At 45.6% G+C, this 17,427-nt stretch overlaps 1 protein-coding gene across 2 annotated transcripts; it reads right to left on the minus strand.

The window, feature by feature from the left end:
- Positions 1-3,736: 3,736 nt before the first annotated feature.
- LOC121871614 lies at positions 3,737-16,537 on the minus strand. 2 transcript variants are annotated; one of them, XM_042374030.1, is made up of 8 exons: positions 15,805-16,537; positions 14,195-15,126; positions 13,853-13,970; positions 11,266-11,336; positions 9,618-9,916; positions 8,869-8,954; positions 7,299-7,381; positions 3,737-5,290 (listed from the first exon to the last, which is right to left on the minus strand). In XM_042374030.1, the coding sequence occupies exons 1-8, from the start codon at positions 16,523-16,525 to the stop codon at positions 5,219-5,221; spliced, it is 2,382 nt and encodes a 793-aa protein (XP_042229964.1). In that variant the 5' UTR covers positions 16,526-16,537; the 3' UTR covers positions 3,737-5,218. The 2 variants fall into 2 exon arrangements, with proteins under 2 accessions (XP_042229964.1, XP_042229962.1); XM_042374028.1 differs by having other exon boundaries at positions 14,195-16,537.
- Positions 16,538-17,427: the final 890 nt, after the last annotated feature.

The raw sequence follows: 17,427 nt of genomic DNA on the forward strand, positions 1-17,427 counted from the left end.
CTCAGGGCCCGATGGAATCCCAGCCGTTGTGTATAAAGCAGGAGGACCTCTGCTTACCAGCCGTCTCCACTCTCTCCTGGAGAATAAATGGGAAAAGGAGGAAATCCCCCAAGCTCTTAAAGACGCCACCATTGTCAATATCTATAAGAACAAGATGAGACCGGTCAGACTGTGGCAGCTACCACGGGATCTCGCTGCTCTCCGTTGCTGGCAAGATTATCGCCGAGTCCTCCTAAACAGACTTCTTCCTGAGGCGGAAAACTTCCTCTCAGAATCTCAATGTGGCTATAGACCATCACGTGACACCACAGACGTGATCTTTGCTGCCCGTCAGATACAGGAAAAGTGCAGAGAACGGCGTCGCGACCTGTACATGGCTTTCATCGACCTAACCAAGGCCTTCGACTCGGAAAACAGGGAAGCCCTCTGGTGGATCCTCAGCCGTTTTGGCTGCCAACCAAAATTCATTGTGAGGCAACTCCACGATGGCACAACGGCACCCAGTCTGAGTTCTTCCCCGTCTAAACAGGGGTTAAACAAGGGTGTGTACTGGCACCAACTCTTTTTTCCATTTTCTTGGCTGCCTTCCTTACTCGTGCCAGAGCCAATATAGCCGGCAGGGTGGACATCGAGTACCGGATGAAGGGTCTTTTCAATATAAGATGACTCCAGGCAGGAACAAAGGTGTCGGCAGCTTCCATTACTGAACTTCAGTATACAGACGACCTCACCCTTGTTGCTCACACTGAACACGACCTACAGGAGATCCTGAACACCTATGCAGATATGTATGCATACTTCGGCCTTGAGGTGAATGTACGTGAGACTCAGATTCTCCTTCAACCTGCCCCTGGTTCAGACACACCTCCACCATCCATCCAGCTTAACGGTACTACCCTTTCTAATGTTACCCACTTTCGGTATCTTGGCTCCCACTTGTCCACCACAGCTGACATTAATGAAGGGATTCAGCATCGGATCAGATGTGCATCTCAATTCTTTGGCAGACTCCGTACCCGTGTCTTCAGCTGTAGGGAGCTGAAATTATCTACAAAGCTGCACATATATCGAGCAGTGGTCTTCTTCGCCCTGCTATATGGCAGTGAGACATGGGTTACATACAGTAGGTATCTCAAATCACTTGAAAACTTTCTCCAACGTAGTCCATTTTCCATCCTCCGAGTTCGATGGGAAGACAAGAGCACAAATGCCAGTACTCTTGCTGACACCAACTGTAGGAGCATCGAGGCTACCATTATCCATGAACAGTAGACTGTTAAAGCAACTATTTTACAGTCACCTAACGAATAGTAAACGTAATGCCGGCGGGCAACTGAAAAGGTATAAGGATAGTCTTAAGACAAACCTGAAAAAGTGCCAAATCGACCCCCTCACCTGGGAGACGTTCACTCCACATCGTAACGTTTGGAGGAGCACCACACGAGAAGGTGTCAATACTTTCGAGTTAACCCAACTGCAAACCGAGGCAGACAAGCGCCAACGCCGGAAAGACGCTGCCACCGCCCCTCCCGCACTAGATGCAGCCCTCCACATGTGCAACGAATGTGGACGACCCAGCGGGTCCCGTATCGGCCTCTTTAGTCGCCTCAAAACTCACCAACCTAGGTGACAAATTTATTAACTTATATTATTGTATCATAGCTGGATGATCGTCATACTCGATTCCGAGTGTCAGCAAAGTAGTAGTAGTAGTAGTAGTGTGTGTGTGTGTGTGTGTGTGTGTGTGTGTTAGGACAGCCACTTCTCTTCTTCAGATTAAGATTCAGTGACATTATTTTTATTATTGTTGTTTTGTTACCAAGCTTATTAATATTTTTATTCTTATTATTATTTTGTTACAATTATCGATACTCCATCATGGAAGTGGAGGAGGGGCAGTGGTGGTGGAGCAGTGGTGGAGGAGCAGTGGTGGAGGGACAGTGATGGAGGGAGAACGACTGGGTTGAGGGAGGAAGAAGGTCGAGTCAACGACCTTCATGGCCTTTATCGATCCTTGGACCGCACACACACACACACATACACACACAGGCACACACACACACACACAGGTCGTGACCTTTTTAAAGATTGAGTCAGTGACAGGGTGGAGAGGCCAGTGTCCGTGGTGTCACTGTAACGTCACCTCAGTTATGTCTCACTGTACCCACCTGTAACATCACTTTAACCACCTGTAACATCACTTCTAACTCTCCCCACTGTAACCACCTGTAACATCACTTTCCTAACACTGTACCCACCTGTAACATCATCCTTAACACTCTCCCCACTGTAACCACGTAGGAGAGGCGTCACTATGAACCTGCTACAGCGTCTCGGTTACAGAATCTCACTGTAACTACAATACCTTGGCTCTTCTTGACACGTTAAGAAACAAGTAAAACCTGTATTGTGCCTAATCTTTATAATGTAGTTCTGTATATACGCCTCTGCTGTATATATTATAAAAACATCATTACGCTGGTGTGTTATAAAACTATAGGTCTACTTCTAGGCCTAGTTAAATCTGTACACTACAATAAATTATCTAGACAGCCTAAAAATCTTCATCTCAAGTAATGCTTCCTATCTAACCAAACCTAACCTAATCTAATCTAACCTAACCTAACCTAACCTAACCTAACTTAACCTAACCTAACCTAACCCAACCCAACCCAACCCAACCCAACCCAACCCAACCCAACCCAACCTAGTAAAGTAAACAAAGTCAGTGGATTAATATTGTAAGTTTTATTGCCTGTTATTGTCTACAATGTTTGGTCCCAGAGAAAAAAATTACAATAATATTAATTTAGATTTACTCGACAAATTTTTTTTTTAGACTACGGGCATGAAAAAACTAATGTAAAAACAGCGATGAAAGGTTAATGATGACACCACGGGAACGAGAACCAATAAGAGCATCAAGACACACAAACAGCAGTGGAGAAACAGCGATGAAAGCAAAGTAGTAACAGCAGCAGAAAATAAGTGAAACAGCAGTAGAAGCTAAGTAGTAACAGCAGCAGAAAATAAGTAAAACAGCAATCCAGGAACAGCAGTGAAAGCTTAAGATGAAACAGGACATCAAGCATGAGCAGTATTTAACAACACCGACAAGAACGCAACACGGAGTAGAAAAATACTCTCTCGATTAGCTCCTCGGCGTGGGGGGGGGGGGGGGGGGGGGGGGGGGGGTGGGGGGTGTGTCAAGGAATAGAGAGGGATGGGAGAGGATTGTATGTGGCAAAGACTAGGAAGATAAGAGAGGAGTGGAGAGAGATAGGAGAGGGGTGGAAGAGGGTTAGGAGAGGGGTGGAAGAGGGTTAGGAGAGGGGTGGAAGAGGGATAGGAGAGGAATTGGAGAAGGACAGGAGAGGTTAATAGATTAAAAGAAGTGATACAGAGAAAGAAATAAGTGCTAATTGGGAAAGAGGGATTAGAGAAGGGAGGGAAAGGGAATGAGATAGACTGGAGGAGGAGGAGGAAGTGCGTGGAGGTAGAGGTGACAAAAGAGGAGGAGGTGCAGGTGGAAGAGGAGGAGTAGGAAGAGAAGCAGTAAGGAGAAAAGAAGAAGTACGGAGGAGAAGGAGAGAGAGAGAGAAGAACAATACATCTCCCTCGTAGAACAGATTGTGGCCCCTCCATCTTGGGACACTGCCAAGAGCACCTCCATACGCCTCCATCTCTCCACACAACACAGTTCTTACAAACACTCAGACGGAGATTAAAACAGGAGTAACAGGTCGTGGCTTCAGGATATTTATTGATCATGACAATAAATCAGAACAGTGGAAAAAGTGCTGATAGAAAATGCTTTTATTATGTTTGACGTGAGTGTTGCTGTGGTGACCCGGGCCAGCTGAGCGTGACGTCAGAGGTAAACAATGAACATGGTGTGACGTCATCTTATAAACACACCACTACCTGAACCAGCTGACATGTGGCACAAAAAATTACTGTATGTAGACACTACAGGTGAGGATAATAATAATCAGAGAGAGAAAGATGATAAGTAACAAACTCATGTATTAAACTTGTCATTGATTATCATGTATAATGAACATGGGTCATGGTAGTGGGTCACCTGGAGGGGGTGGGGTCAGGTAAGAACACAACGTTGATTAACATATAATGGACAAAAAAGGTGAAAAGTGTCATCAACTACACACACTTAACAGTGTCAACACCTTACAAAGTTTAGTTAAATATATAAATATATGCATGTGTGGCCAGAAAGACCTGACCACTAAACCTCTCGCTCCAGAACACTTGTCTTCACGGAGAGCAAGTGTGGCCTCGGCTCCTCTCGCCCTCACACATCAAGTCGTGAGCTGCACAAAAGGTCACCTCAAGCAAATGCAAAAAATATGTACAAGTTTACAAGTGGGATTACCTTAACAACGATATATGAAAATATGTCGACAAAATGGATCATGTGAAGCTACTCACTACTTTAATATTATAAGGTCAATAGACTTTATTATATATTAATGATATTAACATTAAAAATGACTCAACTTGCAAGATTACTGGTTGTACCGAGCGGGACTTGAGAGCTCCCTCGCGAGAACCAAACACAACAAACTGTATCGCGTGAATATAAAGGTGACGGTCATGGGCCGGGTTAGTGGAGTCCTCCTGGCGGTAAGATTCCTACATCACACTGTCAATAAGGTTTACGTTTGAAGTATATATTTAACAATGACTAGACCTTATGACGATTGACGGATAACAGCTTAATCACCCGTAACTGTTGACAATTATCGTCTACAGGTTGAAACACCCGATAGAATACGATAAAAGAAATTGACTGAAGCTGCGACGACACTCAAGTTGTCGGAAATATAAACCAATTGAAAAGTTGATTGCCTTACTACACATGCGGATTACTGATGTGGATAAAGATGGAAATATGAGAAGAGAATTATCCACTAGTAGTATCCATATCCGTAATACTGTATTGGATCACAAACGACAACAAGATGTACAGAGTGAACAGTTGTGACGTGTTAGTGACGTCATGTGGTCTCTTCTCACAACAGATGACGTAGCTTCTCTTCTTTCATCGAACAGAAAATCGTGTCCTTTTTCTTCCTCTTCCACAACAAAAGTGGATGTAGTCTGCTCTCCTCTTCCACTGCAGAGACTTGTCACAGAAAAGTAGCTCCCTCGTCCCTCTCTCAGCTCCTCGATCTCCGACAGTCATCCCTCCGAGGGCCTACAGCACCTCCGTGTCACCCTCCAGATCGATCGACTCTTGCTCAAACGAGTCGCCCGCCATCCTCGCGACCTGTTGAGGGAGAAATTGCCTGTTGTCACCGGTGTTACGGCCAACACAAGTCTACGTAATCTGATTTGCTAATGTTATGTTAATCTAGCAGCAGTAGTATACATTGGTCTCTGTAGTGTTACACGCTCATACAGCGAGCCTTGGCTGAAGGTGGGTCCTATAGACATGACTGCCTGTTAGGGACAGTGTACATACAGCACACTGGATGTTGAGCCTTTGATACACAAGCAGGCAGGGTGGCCGGCACTACACTCGACCACCTTTACTTCCTCAACTGTCTAAGTGGGTAGGTACTCATTTACAGACTGCCTAGGATCAAACAGCGGCCTTTAGGAAAGGACGCGAGTATTGTATCCACTCGGCCACCGCAACATGGTTACTAGATAAAACTACAAGTTTTTCCTAGAAAACATCTGATTTTAAGAAAATCTGAACAGTTAGAAAAATGCTTTTAGTCTACACCAATACAGTGGACGTACCGTTAGCGATCCATCAGCAGGCGAGTGCTACAGATTAACTAATGAGTGAAAAGCAGTAAATTTATCATTAACATGCAAACGTGACAGACAGGCAAGTTCCCTCCAACAACAGTATTACAGAAAACGGGTCAACAAGCTGCCCGCAGTGTATAGCAACTGAACGTCACACACACACACACATGCAACACAAGCTTAAAAACAGCTATTGTGAATCCTTAAGAGTTGCCTGTATTGGAAATTAATCCCTAGTGAACGGTGCTTCTTAACTTGACATATAAAACAACAACACTAGTAAATACATCGTACACTATCAAAACATTATAACTATGTATACAAATAAACCCACACACATAACCTAAACTAACCAAGAGAACTATAATTAACACCTATCAAATAATTGCAACACAAATCATGCAAAAGCGAAAATTTGAAATTCATGCACAATAAGAACACTATCTCTCCCATTCATGCATGGTAAACAAAATATATATCTTCGTAATGCATAGTAAACAATATTACAGCTCTTATTCATGCAGAGTAAACAATATTATTTATCTCCTCCATACATGGTAAACAATCATTTCTCTCCCCTTCATGCCTGGTAAACAAAACTATCTCTCTCGTTCACTGAGTATATGCCCCCAGAAATATTTTTACCCCCAGAGAGAGAAACGTTTGAACCCCAGAGAGTGAGAGAGAGAGAGACGTTTCACCCCAAAGATATGTTTCACCCCCAGAGAGAGATGTTTTGCCCCCATAGAGATGTTTCAAATTCCCCAGAGAGAGACGTTTCACCCCAGAGAGAGATAAGCCACCCCAGAGAGAGATGTTTCACCCCCAGAGAGATGTTTCACCCCAGAGAGATAAGCTTCAATTCTAGAGAGATGTTTCACCCCAGAGACGTTTCACCCCAGAGGAGACCTTTCTGGGGGTATAGTTCAAGCCGTCCTCGTAATTCAAGTGGTTACGAACGTACCCAGAAGTTACTCTGGGTGCTGGGAGTCGTGTGGGGGTGATGAGGAGTCGTGTGGGGTGAAGAGGAGTCGTGTGGGGTGAAGAGGAGTCGTGTGGGGTGATGAGGTCGGGTTTATACCGTCCACCAGTCTATACTCTAACCACTTAAGGCTCAACAGTTAACAGTCAATACACATATATAATAATATACAACTTTTCACTACAGGTACAAAATATATTCCCAATCACTTCCTTTTTTTATCTCAAACGAAAAAAAACAAAAACGAAAAACTCAAAATGCAAAAAAAAAAGGTTTAGATATATATCACGTGGTCAGGCTAATACAAGCACCCCCCCACCCCACGCGGACACACCCACACATCCCGCCATAAATGATTTACACAAACAAGCTTCTGGTAAAAGACGCAAGCATGCAGAAGAAGAAGAGGAGGTGGAAGAGGAAGAAGAAATAAGTGTATGAGAGAGAGAGAGAGAGAGAGAGAGAGAAGCTCATCATAGTCACACCTTCATCAGCCAACACTACAGGTAAACAACAACAATAATGATCGTCTCACCTGTGGGTCCGACTCGTGGGAGATGTGTGGCGAGCGACCAATAAAGTTCTCCTTCCCTCGACCGAAGAAGCGGCGTTTAGTTGCTGGAGAAAGAGAGAGAAAATGATACAGTTCACTTGTTAAACACATTTACAGGGGAGAAACTTTTTTTTTTTTTTTATCTATTAGGAGTTATTTTTATCGTTAACAAACTCTCTGCTACACTGGCACCCCTCACACGCCATGGGGTCAAAAGGTGGACTCATCACAACCCGCGTCTTATGTCCCAAGCATTTTCATGACATAACCAACAGTAAAACTAACAATAACTAAATAAATCACTCGTCTAACAAGGAAACATAAACATGACCTTCCTCTAATAACCCTCCACACCTCTCCACCTCCACAACCTCTCCACCTCCACACCTCCTTCCCCACAAATCTCTTCCTCTCCCCACAACTCCCTCCACATCTCCCCACAACCTCCTCTCCCCACACCCCCCTCTCCTCACAACCCCCTCTCCCCATAACCCCCTTCCCTTATTGCCAACCCTCCACCTCCAGTGAACCCTCCACCCTCCATTCTCCACAACCCTCTTCTCCTGACACCTCCACTTTCTCCACAACCCCCTTCTCCCCACAACCCTCCACCCAGTACCTACAATCAGAGCTGGTCAATAGGAATAACTCTCCCCTGTGTTAAATTAAGTTCATTTTAACTCTAACTCGTTCAACAGCAAATGAAATAAAAAGTTGCAATCCCTCGAATTTTTAAACAGTTTTCCGATGATTCACTGTAAACTAACTAACTTCTTTTTTACATATACGTTCGTGTGTTCGTTGCGATAATGGGATTTCGATAAATAAAAAGTTGGTAAATAGTTGATGTAATTCTCAGAACCCGAGGTAGAGTGTAATGACCAGTTTTAAAATAGTGTAAGTGGTCTCTTGTGATCGATGTTATTGAATGGACAACATTTTTTTTTCTTTTTTGGTCCACGTTCGTTAGCATCACTGTTGTAGGGTAGGGTAGGGTAGGGTAAGGGAGGGTAAGGGTAGGGTAAGGGTAGGGTAGTAGGGTAGGTTTATTAGGGTAGGGTAGGGTAGGGTAGGGTAGGGTAGGGTCTCTCCACTGTCTCTTATCTCCACTGTCTCTTACCTCCACTGTCTCCATTATGTCACCTTACGGAACACCAGGACTCAATATATGACCTTACGGAACACCAGACCACTTAGTAAACGGCCCTAGACTCAAGGTAGAGGGTGGCTGTCGACCAGTGGTGAGTGAAGGATGACCTCAGACACTCGACCACTCATACTCAAGGTAGAGGGTGGGTGGCTATCGACCAGTGGTGAGTGAAGGATGACCTCAGACACTCGACCACTCATACTCAAGGTAGAGGGTGGCTGTCGACCAGTGGTGAGTGAAGGATGACCTCAGACACTCGACCACTCATACTCAAGGTAGAGGGTGGGTGGCTATCGACCAGTGGTGAGTGAAGGATGACCTCAGACACTCGACCACTCATACTCAAGGTAGAAGGGAGGTGTTGACAACTAGTGGGTACAGGAGGAGTACCGAGACACTCACCCTTGTCCTTCTTCGGCGACTTAGCGGAGGCCTCGTCAGTAGTGTTTGGCTCACTCGTCTTTTTAGCTCCTCCAAAAAGCTGGAACCTGTTGGAGGTGGTTTGTTGTTATTGACGTGTTTGGTTATTGACGATTATAGACGATTTTGTCGATTATTGAGGATTATTGATGACTATTGAGGACTATTGAGGTTTATTCATGATTACTGGTGATTATTGAGGATTTTTGAGGATTAATGATGATTAATGAGGATTCTTGAAAATAATTGAGTATTAATATCGAGTATAATTGATGATTATTGAGGACTATTGAGGATTATTGATGTTTGTTGATGTTTTTTTGATGTTTATGGATGATTATTGAGGATTACTAACGATTATTGAGGATTACTAACGATTATTGAGGATTACTAACGATTATTGAGGATTACTAACGATTATTGGGATTACTAACGATTATTGAGGATTACTAACGATTATTGAGGATTACTAACGATTATTGGGATTATTGATGATTTTAAGGACAATTACAGAAGAATGCAATCGTGATGGCGACATGACTCAAGACCTTCTGTTGTGAGTCGTTAATTTGTTGTTATTGATGGTATTTAATCTAATAAATCACCAGGTGGTTGATTTGCCTTGTGATTCTTGTTGTTATTGATATGATAGTGATGATGCTGGCTAATCTTACAATTCTCTCGTGTTAAAATCTTGCGAAAATCGAGAGACGTTATACTGTAATTATTACCTCTTTCCTGCTGTTTTATCCGGGTCTCTCTCTTTGTCTTTCTCTTTCTTCTTAAAGAAATCCTTTTTCTCCTTCTCCTTGTCCTTATCCTTCTTCTTATCCTTCTTCTCTTTATCTTTGTCTTTATCCTTATCCTTCTCTCTCCTAGCTCTAGCGAAGAACCCCCCTGGACCCCCTCTCTTGGTGTCTGTCGAGGTGCTGGCCATGTTGTTGTTGTTGCCTGACGTAGGAGGTGGTGGTGCTGCCGCCTTCCTCTTGTGGCGTCCACCAATGGATGTCATCGAGCCCAAGCTGTCGTACTGCCGGGAGATACGAATGACAAAAATTTATATTATTAATTAGTATATTTTATGGGATATACTTAATAGAGATATACCTATACATTAGGGGTATTTATACAAAATAAGGATGTATTAAGTACGGCTATATTAAGAAGGTAACACAATATATATGAACACTAACTACTGTATGTGGGTACCTGGACCTTCATCAGTGTCTTGCAACTAATTAAGGGTTCACAGAGTAACCTTCACACTGGCCTCAGGTGTTAGGCTGCCTGAACAGTGGGAACATACAGGTGGAATTTTGTCTCCACCTCACCTTCTCTACAGGTCCCACTTCTAAACACCTATTCTACAAGTGCTGCGAACATCTATTTTTGGCACACAGGGCAGAGACAGACTTACAAAAGGCATTCACCACACCATTGTGTTGTATGGTTACTCTTCATCCACTACATGACTACACCGGTAATATACGTAGTCAGGTGTGTGTGTGTGTGTGTGTGTGTGTGTGTGTGTGTGTGTGTGTGTGTGTGTGTGTGAGAGAGAGAGAGATAGACAAACATTCACAATAGAAAACAAGAGATGGAAAACGAGAGAGAGAGAGAGAGAACTCGTGCACCTTTGTTTACAAGTCCCCCCTCCCCCTCCTTCCATCTATCTGTTCCCATTCCATCCTGACAAATACGACCTCGTCCCACGCACCGACTCGACCTACATCTCTCCCACAGACAGACAGACTAGTACAGTATCTAGCAAGAGGTCTCGTAGGCACGTTGTCTTAATGGGCACTCAGTCTGGTGGCTTAAGGAGAGACTATTGAGATTTTTCTTCTGTAGTGTGGAAAGCTTAGTGTTATATTCGTAGTGTATTTAACGTGGTGGTGGTGGTGACGGTGTTGATGGTGGTGTTGGTGATGATGGTGGTGTTGGTGATGATGGTGGTGTTGGTGATGATGGTGGAGGTTATTATTATTATTATTATTATTATTATTATTATTATTATTATTATTATTATTATTATTATTATTATTGTCGTCATTATTATTATTATTGTCAGTATCACTATTCTGATTGCTATGAGAAATGTCAATATTATTGTTATTAATACTCTAAGAAGAAACAGCACCTACGAGGAGTAACAGGTGAGGGTCTTAATGAAGAGGTGATGGTCTTAATTAAAAAGGTGAGGGTCTTATTTAAACAGGTGAGGGTCTTAATTAAACAGCTGAGGATCTTATTTAAACAGGTGAGGGTTTTAATTAAACAGGTGAGGGTCTTCAACAGGTGAGGGTCTTCAACAGGTGAGGGTCTTCAACAGGTGAGGGCCTCCAACAGGTGAGGGCCTCCAACAGGTGTAACACTCACATCCTCAATCTCAAAGATATCATCCAGTGGATCCGTCTCAGGTAGTTCTGGGGTTTCGTATCCGCTGTAACCTGTGGATAGTGAAGCGGATACAGTCAAAGGGGGTTAACCCTGTGTGGGTGTGTTGGCGTGGGGGGTGGGGGTGGTGTGTGGGTGTGTGGGGTGGTGTGTGTGGGGGGGGTGGGGTATGTGGGGAGGGGGGGTATGTGGGGGTGGGTGTGTAGGTGGTGTGTGGGGTGGTGTGGGGTGGTGTGTGTGGGGTAGGGGTGTGGGTTAGGGGTGGTGGGGTGGGTATGTGGGGTGGGGTGTGGGGTGGGTGTGTGGTGGGTGGTGTGGGGTGTAGGAGGTGTGGGGTGGGTATGGTGTGCTGTGTGTGTGTGTGTGTGTGTGTGTGTGTGTCCCTCTCATCCTCCTCCACCTCCTCCCCTACACCTCTTCCCTTCCCTCTCTCCTCTCATCCTTCCCCTTATCACTTTTTCTCCTCTTCCCTCCCATCACCACCTCACTACTCCACTCTCCTCCTCCTCCTCCCACTAATACTATCATCAACTCCTTACACCTCCCTTCTCCTCCTCCTCCTACACTCCTATCACCCTCATCGCTCATACTATCCCCTCCTCTCCTTCTCACCCCCTCCCTCTCTCACCCTCTTTCCCTGTTCTTACCAAAACTTCGACGCTAAAGTTAAAATTTTATCACAAATTGATCGGACCAATTCTGAGGTGTTCTGGTCTAGCTTTAATAATGTCGCTGTAATGGAGACCAGGGGGGGGTGGTGGTGGTGGTGGTGGTGGTGGTGGTGGTGGTGGTGGTGGTGGTGGTGGTAATGGTGGTGGTTTTGATGGTAGTGGTGGTGGTAGTGATGGTAGTGGTGGTGGTAGTGGTGTGGTGGATGGTAGTGGTGGTGGTAAAGTGGTGGTGGTAATGGTGGTGAGTGTGGTGGTGGTGAAGGTAGTGGTGGTGGTGAAGGTGGTGGTGGTGGTGGTGGTAGTGATGGTAGAGGTGGTGGTGATTGGCAGTAGTGGTGGTGGTGATGATGATGGTGATGAAGGAAGAGGAGGAAGAGGGTGGTGTGTATATTGAAATGAGTCTTGCAGCCGGAGATGTGATGCGATGGTAGATGTTGGTAAAATGAATGCAGTGTTTCAGGTATTGACAGGGAGTTGACATAGGAGTGTATTGTGACAGGTGTTGGAACAGGAGCGTGGTGTGACAGGTGTTGGAACAGGAGCGCGGTGTGACAGGTGTTGGAACAGGAGCGTGGTGTGACAGGTGTTGGAACAGGAGCGCGGTGGACAGGTGTTATTACAGGAGCGTGGTGTGACAGGTGTTGGAACAGGAGCGTGGTGTGACAGGTGTTGATACAGAGCGTGGTACAGGTGTTGGAACAGGAGCGCGGTGTGACAGGTGTTGGAACAGGAGCGTGGTGTGACAGGTTGGAACAGAGAACGGGTGGTGTAACAGGTGTTGATACAGGAGCGTGGTGTGACAGGTGTTGGAACAGGAGTGTGATGTGACAGGTTGTTTGAAGAGGTATGAGTTATGCCAGGTGTTGGCAGAAGAATGAGCTATGACAGGTGTGTTGGAAGACGAACCCAATATAACAGATGTTTAGAGGGAAGTACAGGTGTATGTATGTCTTGTTAAACCACCGATAAAAAAAATAAACACCTGTAAAAAAATACGACAAAAATATACATAAAAAACACAAAGAAAATAAAGCAAAAAATCTTTTAAAAATGTTGACAAATTTGTACAAACAAATTACAAAAAAAAATTGTAAAAAAAAAAAATCGACAAATGATTAAATGTGGAATAAATTTTGGGTGAAATATGATGGGTGATTGTGAACCTGAAGTTGATATCACCCAGGGGAAGATTGTATCGACAGTCACCCGTACAGTCACCCGTAGAGAAACTGAATTTTGTATTTTATTATGAATACTGTATTGACATCTTCCGAGAATCCGTTTACTGTATGTGAGGTACTGTATTTGGGTTGGGGATATTGTTGTTTTTGTGAGTGTATTTTGTGAGGTTTTGTATTTCTGTATTTTTAACATATTGTATTTTCGTATATTTTGAATATAATGTATTTTTGTGAGGTATTTTTTTTTGCGTTCGAATTAAGGTATTGTATTTTTTATGTATTTCTAAGGTAATACTGTATTTTTATGGTGTATTTTTTAAGGTGTATTTCTGTGACTTTTCTGATGGTATTTTGTATATATGATGATGTTACATTCGTGTGAGAAACAACTTGAGTATTGGAGGAGCGGAAACAGTATACTTCTTATAGTCAAAATTCATGTCAACCTTCAGGAATTCTCTCTCAAGACCTACAGAAGACGGGAGGAGGAGCCGCCAAGTGGTGATGGGTGGTGAGGGGTGGTGAGGGGTGGTGAAAGTGGTGAGAGTGGTGATGGGTGGTGAGAATGGTGAGGGGTGGTGAGAGTCGTGATGGGTGGTGAAAGTGGTGAGGGGTGGTGAGGGGTGGTGAGGGGTGGTGGTGAAGGGTAGTGAGAGGGGTATAGAGGGCTGGTGTCGGTGGGTTCCTGAAGGTGGTCGAGTCTACTAATTAACTTACCTGCGACGGGGCCTCTACCAGCGCATTCATCCTGCCAGGGGGCGCCGTGGCTCTCGTGGCTGGGGCCTGCACCGTCAGGCCCCATGTCCAGGTAACTGTTGTCTAGCAGCTCCAGCACCTGTCGAGGGGGGTGAAGGTGAGGTGATGAGATTTGGGTAGCGAGAGGGGTGAGGCGAGGCTAGGAGGGGGTACCTCTTAAACACTAACTGTACTCTTTAAACACACTTCTTTATAGCTACGACTAACATCATCTATTAACTAAACTGAGTCTTCTAAGGTCCTGCTACATTATCTAAAGAAAAAATTGTATGGCTCAACGTCTTGCTAATATTAGATCTGTACCTCATCTGTGCGCTGGTCGAGCATTTTCCTTGAGCTGGAAGGTTGAGCGGAAGTGCTGGGACCAGGAGACGTCACTTCCGATCGACCGTAGTCACTGCATTCCGTCGACCTCCAGTAATTAGTGTCGTTGTCTACGGTTGGTTGCGGTAATGGCGAGCACTGGCGAGTTTCTGTCTTGTCAGCGGCGGATGTTTGTGATCGAGGACGCTCTCCCACGTACTCGTAAGCGTCAAAGTCAAAATCATCGTTGCTGTAGGAAGAAGTACCGTAGTTGTGTGTGGGGGGTGTGGAAGTTACGGGATACTGGTAAGAAGAGGTGGGAGGTGTGGGGGTCCTAGGAGAGTCGTAAGTAGGGGCAGGTGTGGGGGTCCTAGGAGAGTCGTAAGTAGGGGCAGGTGTGGGGGTCCTAGGAGAGTCGTAAGTGGGGGTGGGTGTGGGGGTCCTGGGAGAGTTGTATGGTGTGTACTTGGAGGTCACCTGGGGACTGGGGTATCCGCCATAAGGGGTCATCATCTCAGTAGGTGTCGGGGTCTTGCGGTTGTTGAAGGCGTCGTACTCGTCGTCATAGTACCTCAAGTTCCTGCCCCTGACATTAGCTCGAGCGTCTATCGTCTCGACCACCTTCGGGTTGTAGAACTTCTCGATGTATTCACCGCTCTTCTTCGGGGCCCTGAAGATGCGTTTTCGGACCTCCTGACACTCGATGAACTTCTGGTGCTCTTCCTCTACAACCTTCTCGAACATCGCCAGTTTCCCCGCCACGAAAGGCCCCGAACCTGTCCCCCCAACTTTCGACTTACAAGCGTTGGCGTCGAAATTAGCGTTAAGGTCATCTTCGTGGGAGTAAATCGGCTCCTCCGTCTCGTTCATCCCGAACTTGGCGATGTCACAGCTGCTGCCATAACGCTTCAGGCCGCGACTCTCCGCTACATCTGCCAAGGAGGCGAACACTCTGGGTTTATGAACAACATCATCATCATCTTCACTACTACTCTCGTCTTCATCATCACTATCAAAAGAATATTTAGGAAGATATCTGTCACAATCATCATCATCAAAACCAGGTACAGTCAGGAACATACTTCTATAGCCAGGCACTCTAAGGTCATACTTGACTTTGTTCTCACGATCAAAGCCATCTTTAGGTTTAGGGGCTTGAGGAGTCGGGGGCTCTATTGAGATCTCAGGTAAGCTCGTTGTACTCGTCGGTAAAAAAAGGTTTGATCTGTTTTTGTTGACATTCGATACGTTACTACACACACTACCAGTACTTATAGACATACTACTGTGTTCTGAAGCACTTGTACTATTGTTTCTTGATTCTGTGGCAGAGGCACTAGTCGAACTGCTAACACTTGTAGTTCTTTTGGGTTTCCTATCACCACTCACATAACTCGCAACACAACTAGTCCTAAAATGGCTAGCAAAACTATTAATGCTCTCGTTATTGTTTAGCAAATTGGTTTCGGGAGCATTTCTACACAAGTTGTATCTACTATCCACTTCACTAGTCAAAAAGCTGTTAGCTTCTACACTAAAACTACCACAGGCTTGTCTAGGGGGGTCTCTGGGGTACTTTGCAACACATCGATGATAATAATCTCCGTTACCATTGCTCGTCGGGCTGTGATCGTCCATGAAGTTCATCGAAGCCGAACCTGAAAGAGGGCCAGTTGGTTGTGGTTGCTGCAGCTCGTACTGTTGTTGTTGTTGCTGCTGCTGTTCCTGCTGTAGCTGCTGTTCCTGCTGTAGCTGCTGTTCCTGCTGTAGCTGCTGTTCACGCAACTGTTGCTCTTCGTACAGTACTTGCTGCATCTCTTCCTGTTGCTCCTGCTGAGAAGAGACACCTTCTATTCTTCCTGCTAACTCGGGATAATCCTTCTCGACAGCGTCTCCGATGTAATCTTCATATTCTTCTGGCGAGAGGACAGTCTGTTGTTGTTGTTGTTGTTGTTGGTCTTGACTCTGACTCACGCTGCGATCCGGTGACTCCTCTTCGATTCCTTCAAGTCTCATCGCTGTTCTCTTTTCGTCCTTCCTCTTGAGAGCGAGCTTCCTCCTGTCCTCCAGCATCAACATCTCAGCTTGTACCGGCGAGAGCTGAGACGTGGATGGCTCTGGTGACGAGAAGTCGAAGGCGATGACTTCCTCGTCTCCTTCCATGTAGTTTTTAGGTCGCCTTCTGAGAAGATCTTTTCTCTTCTGGACGAACTCATCAGGCGAGAAGTCTTCCTCCCCGACGAACACGGGCGTCACGCGGCCCCCGTGCCCGTCCAGGTCCTCCACCATGATGGAGTCCACATACTTCTCCACCTTCTTCACGCTGTTCATCTTCTTCTTCTTTGGTAAAAATCAATGTTGATGGCGGTGTTCTCTCCGGTCTGGTCGATCACTATATCCGGGATACACTGTTGATTGTGGTTCTGTAAGGCACTGGTCACTCTACCTGACCTGGCGTACACCGCGGCCGACTGCAACTCGTCATCGTCAAAGCTTAACACGAGCTCCTCCTCTCGTCCACCTCGGCCCCGACCGCCACCACCACCGCCACCGCCGCCACCGCTGCGTTTCACCTTCGACGGTCGCGACGACCTGACCCTCCGCGAGGACGACCCTCGTATTCCTTCATCCTCGATAACAAGGTCGAATTCTGCTTCAGAGGGACCACCTCGTCTTTGGTTCTGGTTCACCCTCGACGTAGTAGCAGCAGAAGTAGCGGGTGCCGCCGGCGACGTTGACGCATGCGGAGGGGCGTAGTCGGCCTCATTCTCGAGGTTAAGTATAAGCTCCTCCTCGCGCTCTCCTCCCGGCTTCACCTTGGACGACTTGAAGAGTGAGGACAGACCTCTAGGGCGGTCATTCCCGAGCTCCAACACGACCTCCTCCTCGTCGTCCTGTCCTCCGCCACGCCTTAAGTCACCAACAGAGCTGCTGAAACGACCCTGTAAAAAAGACGATGTTTAATGACAATCCTTCCTCTAGCATGACCGAGTGTGTGTGTGTGTGTGTGTGTGTGTGTGTGTGTGTGTGTGTGTGTGTGTGTGTGTGTGTGTGTGTGTGTGTGTGTGTGTGTGTGTGTGTGTGTGTGTGTGTGTGTGAGGAAGTTTGAAAGGGGTGTGAAAGAGAAAAATGTGATAAGAGGAAATAGGTGAAAAAGTGACATGGAGAAGTGACAAGTGTAAGAGGAAGAAAACTTAAGAGGAGAAAAGTGTGAAAGGGAGATACGTAAGGAA

The sequence above is a fragment of the Homarus americanus genome, unplaced genomic scaffold, assembly GCF_018991925.1.
Source record: "Homarus americanus isolate GMGI-L3 unplaced genomic scaffold, GMGI_Hamer_2.0 scaffold46130, whole genome shotgun sequence".
NCBI classification, from domain to species: domain Eukaryota; kingdom Metazoa; phylum Arthropoda; class Malacostraca; order Decapoda; family Nephropidae; genus Homarus; species Homarus americanus.